Source organism: Eimeria mitis, genomic scaffold, assembly GCF_000499745.2.
Source record: "Eimeria mitis Houghton genomic scaffold, Emh_scaff3102, whole genome shotgun sequence".
Classification (NCBI taxonomy): domain Eukaryota; phylum Apicomplexa; class Conoidasida; order Eucoccidiorida; family Eimeriidae; genus Eimeria; species Eimeria mitis.
Window position 1 is genome coordinate 1,381 of NW_024015206.1, and position 5,173 is coordinate 6,553.

General features: G+C 48.1%; 1 protein-coding gene across 1 annotated transcript; it reads right to left on the minus strand.

Moving 5' to 3' along the window:
* Nucleotides 1-275: 275 nt before the first annotated feature.
* On the minus strand, nt 276-2,285 carry EMH_0062220 (uncharacterized protein; the record flags this gene model as incomplete). Its single annotated transcript, XM_038022532.1, has 1 exon — nt 276-2,285. The coding sequence occupies one exon, from the start codon at nt 2,283-2,285 to the stop codon at nt 276-278; it is 2,010 nt and encodes a 669-aa protein (XP_037878386.1).
* Between the last annotated feature and the right edge of the window lie 2,888 nt (nt 2,286-5,173).

Sequence of the window (5,173 nt, forward strand, 5' to 3'; positions counted from 1 at the left end):
CAAATACCAAAGGCTCCCATGAAAGCTGCCTGTACACCTCAGAATATTCATATACAATTGCTGCTGCAGCTCTTGCTGCAGCTGTTGCTGCCGCTGCTTCTGCGGCAGTTGCTGCAGCTGCTGCTGCAGCAATCGCTCCAACAGCATCTTGCTGTTGCTGCATCTATTGCGTGTCCTGTGTATGTCTAGTTGGCATTGTGCTGCTGCTGCTGCTGCTGCAACAACAGTAGCAGCAGCAGCATCAGCAGCTGCTGCTGCTGCTGCTGCTGCAGCAGCTACAGCAGCGCTACCGCGAGGGTGTATAGATCATGTATGGGTGCCCCTGAAGGGCTTTCCATCCACTCTACAAGGTGTTGTGCTTCTGTTTTAAGTTTTTGTCTTTGTTGCATGCATTCCATTTCTTTTTTTTCTAGGGTTTGCAGCAACTGCTGCACCTTCTGGTCGGACCACTGGTCACCCCATGAAGCCACCGCCTCCGCCGATAGGATACGGGCTCTGGTCCACTGGTCATGCATCAGCACCGCCTTCTTAAACGCCTGCACATGAAAGGGGCGCTGCCCGGGAGAGAAAGGAACTGCAATTTCTTCTCCTTGAAACCGACCCCCCCATGGTGACGCCGGAGAAGCAACAACAGCAGCAGCAGCAGCAGCAGCAGCAGGTCCAGATCCAGCAGCAGCAGCAGCCGCAACATCAGGAGGAATAGGTGAAACATCTTCCCCTATATCACTTAAAAAACTTTGAAATATATGAATTGTATCGAGTGTCTGTGCAGCTTGTAGATCATCACGCCTCAATACATTCGCCAGCCGCACAGCGAGCTGCCTAGACACCCGAGCGGGGCGCTCATCACCTGCATCCCGCTGCTCTCTGCATGCAACAGGCCGACCCCCCAGCATCCCCACAAACTCCTTAAACGAAATTGTATCTTCTTCGGGGGCCCCCGTCTTGGGGCCCCCCACCCCTCCCTCAGGAGCACCAGCAGCAGCAGCAGCAGCAGCAGCAGAAACAGGAGTTGCTGCTGTAGCAATTGGAGCTGGTTTCATGCCGAGGAGGCGCGATCCCACTCCACTCATACTGCAGTATGCTTCTATGCCATCAAGTGCTTGTATGCGTGCTTTTGCAGCTGTATATACAGCTGAAAGAATACGAAGACGAAATGCATACACCTGTTTTTGTTTAGGGTTATCACTCTGACGAGGATGACGAGCCCCCCTCACTACATCTGCATGCCTCTGCAGCAGTATAAGAGGGGCAGGGACCCTCACACCTGTAGCAGCAATAGGAAGGAAGTGAGCGGCGAAGGCTTTCTTGCTGCTGGTGCTTGCCTGGTCCCATGCTTGTTCTACTGCTGCAGCAGCAGCAGCAAACTCCTCTTCATACTTTGATAGATTCTCTCCATCTACAGCCAGCTGTACACCCAGCTGCATGCGCGTAGGAGTACCACCAAAGGGGGAGCGATCATCGACAGGGGTCCTCACAACCATATCTAGTTTCAGTTGAGGCTTATGCTGCTTCTTTTGTTTTTTCTGTTTCTTTTGCTTCTGCTGCTCTTGCTGCTGCTGCTGCTTCTGCTGCTCCTGCTGCGGCTCACGAATCAAAGGCAGCCTACGCTGCGGCGGCTTTGGCACCGAAGGCTGCTCCTGCTGCTGTTGCTGCTGCTGCTGTTGCTGCTGCTGCTGCTGTTGCTCCTGCTGCTGTTGCTCCTGCTGCTGTTGCTGCTGCTGCTGTTGCTGCTGCTGCTGAGGTAGAGGAGTCGCAGGCGCTTGCTGCATCAGCTCGCCTCTTCTCTGGATATGAAGATTAACAACTGCTGCTGCCAGTATAAACCATAAAAAAATACCGCCCCACAGCAGCAGCCGCGAGCGCTTGCTACCGCCTGCCTTGGGCCCCTTGGGGGCCCCTCCATCTACCTTTCTTTTGTCTTTTGCTGCAGCAGCAACAGCTGCTGCTGCTGAGGCACCTCTTATATCTCCATGCCAACCAGCAGCACCCCAGCCTGCAGAGGGGTCCACTGAGGCTGTAGGGTGAGAGGCCTGCCCCCCCTCCGCCGATGCTGTGTAATGTAGTGTATCATCATCATATGAGAGCCATCCCCCAGATACTGTTGATGGTTGTTCTGCTGTTGCTGCTGCTACTGCTGCTGCCCAGTAGGGGTCCCCAGCCAGTGCATTTGCTACTGGCCTGCCTGCTTGATTGAGGAAGGGGGGGCCCTGGGGGCCCCTTTGAGCTTCCTGCTGAGTCACAGACAAAGGCAGGGACCCCCTGTAATCAACTGCAGACGCCATTCGTCAGGNTGAGCTTCCTGCTGAGTCACAGACAAAGGCAGGGACCCCCTGTAATCAACTGCAGACGCCATTCGTCAGGTTGAGCTCCGAAGGCTGCACGCAGCAGCCAGATGTAGGTGGAAACTGACCACAAATTCTGCGTAATTTGTTTAACTTCGTGAAATATAAGTGGTTATTTATGTTTTTAGCGATATGTATGGTTGTTTGTTCGTTTATTTATTTGTCTTTTCATTGTTTATTTCGCTCTCTGCCCATCATAACGGTCCGGGCGTCCGGCATAGGCTGCAGGAGGAGGAAGGGATGGGGGCGCCTGCAGCGACAATAATGGAGCGTCTTCCATAAAAACACATCCTTTAAAATGTGTAAGATATTCAAAATAAAATAAATAAATAAAGATGAGGAATTTACAGGTATACTGCATGCACTCATTCGTACAGCTGCCTCCTGTTGCAGCAACCGGCCGGGCCCCCACAGCCCTGGTCACCTGCTGCTGGTGCTGCTGATACCGCTCTTGTATTTGTTCGCCTACTTAATGTTTTTTAAAATATTCGTATATTTAATTCAGAAATAAATTCATGCAAACGGTGGTGTCCGCCTGTAGACCCTGCATTTGTTCTCGCCGTTCATGTTGCATATGCTTTAGCGCGTGCTGTTTACGGGTTTGTGTGAAGGGGTCAATGAGGAGTGCAGGTTGGTTTTATTCGGAAAGAATTTGCAGTTTAGTTATAAAAACTGAATTAATTTATTTTATTGTTGAATAATTATTGGACAGTGATGAGAAACCCGAGAGCTATCGCTCTGAAAGAGCATAGATAGGAAGCACAGTGACCTTCGCCTCTTGACGGTAACATCTCTCACACAGCATGCTATTATATATGGATTAAAAAGAAAAAAGAGAATATAAAACCCATCAACTGGAGCTTTTCTGCTCTGTACACCCAAAAAAACATAGAAACTTTCGTACAGTTGTTGGCTCTCCCCCTCGTGCTTCATATTGAACACGATCTAGGTAATGATGCACCGGGGTTCAGCAGCGCAGCCGCAGAAACGCTGAAACCTAGGAAACCTATGAGTATACTCAGTATTTTTGGGGAGAATAAACATAATTTTTATAATTTTATAAATTCCAAAGGGTCAGAAAGATCAATGGGTCAAGAAACCTATGAAACCAATGAGGATCGCACGCGTAGACTGCACTACTGCAACTTGTATGAATAAGAGGCAATAGAACCCTAGATACTCCTAAATGACCCCCGTAACGAAATAAATTGAAATAAACTCTAATATATTAATGTTGAATACTCATAGAAAATCTATGAACCCAAAGATTCCCGCTGATACTAGCGAAAAGTAATCTGTAGCAATGGCGGTACGACGGATAGAAGAAGCTTAGCTGCAACCCTCTGTAACAAACTCCCGTCGACTTGTGTAAAAATAATGTAAAATTCAATATTTAATTAATTACGAATTAAACCCGTTGTTCTGACGATGCTAGGCAAACAGAAACATTGTAGTGCATACGCACTACAGTCTGCGTATTCCTACTTGTATGCAGACTGCCACTGACACCATCCATAATATTTATGCATGCAAATAGGCGGCTTGGCTGTGCATGCATGCGATGTTTCGTTGCCACTCGTGTCCGTTCCCCTGCTCTGCCTGCAGAGCAGGCCAGCAGCTTTCTGAATTTCTTATGTTGAGCATCCCAGTTCTACTGCAGCTCACACCAATACCCAGCTACGAGCGAGGAGGATTCAGGCTACACTCTTCACCGGGATTACTGCTGGATACAGAACGATCCCGCTGGGTGTGCGGGGACCGCACAGCTAGCTGTCAGAGGAGCAGCTGATACAGTTGATGTTTACTCATCCCCCTAGAACCTCTTAGTTATTATACAGGAAATATATAAGCTCCATACCCTAGGTTGTAAACCCTAAACCCTAAGCTGTAATGTAAACCCCAGACCCTATGCAGTAAACCCTAAACCCTAACTTGTTATGTAAACCCCAAACGATAGGCCTTGATGCAAATACTAAACCGAGTTGCAGCATCACAGCAGGTCGCAGCCAATGGCCAGCTACCTGGAGCTAGCTAGCTAGCTAGCTGGCTCTTGCTGCCTTCAACACTGCTGCCGCTACGGCTGCATGGCGCTGAGTGTTGGAGGCCGGCGTCTGCAGGACTCGGGTGAGCTGATCTGTCGTTTGCTATGGCTAGCTAGCTCCAACTAGGCAGCTGTAGATAGCTAGCTGCAGCTAGCTAGCTCCATCAATATTGCCGCAGTTATCTAGCCCCAGCAGTGTAACTGTATCTAGCTGGCTNGAGCTAGCCGCATCTAGCTAGCTCCACTTATCTGGCCGGTAAGCTAGCTGTAGCTAGCTCGGTGTAGCTAGCTAGCTAGCTAGCTAGCTAGCTGTATATAAATAGTTTATTCTGTTGTGCGTTGAGTATTGATTCTAATGATATTTGTTTCCTCTGTGATGACCTCATCAGCACCAACACGGCGGCCGTCTGGCGTTTCGGCGGAGATGAAATTTCTCCCTATTGCCGGGTGCAGCTGGTGCGCGAACTCCCCTACGCTGTAAACAAACAAATAAACAAATAAATAAATAAATAAATACATAAATAAAAAAATAAATAATAAATAATAAATAAATAAACTGCAGTAAAGTAATATTCGGCTGATGGCTATCCATTTGTTCAGTTGCTTGCTTAACTACTCTGGTAGCGGGGTAGGTGGCGGGCAAGTCAGCTAGGAGGTGCTTCATATATATACAATACATATATATGTTATATATATATATATATATATATATATATATATATAATCTTTATATGCGTATACAATTATGTGGTTCCCATACACATATATATATATATATATATATATA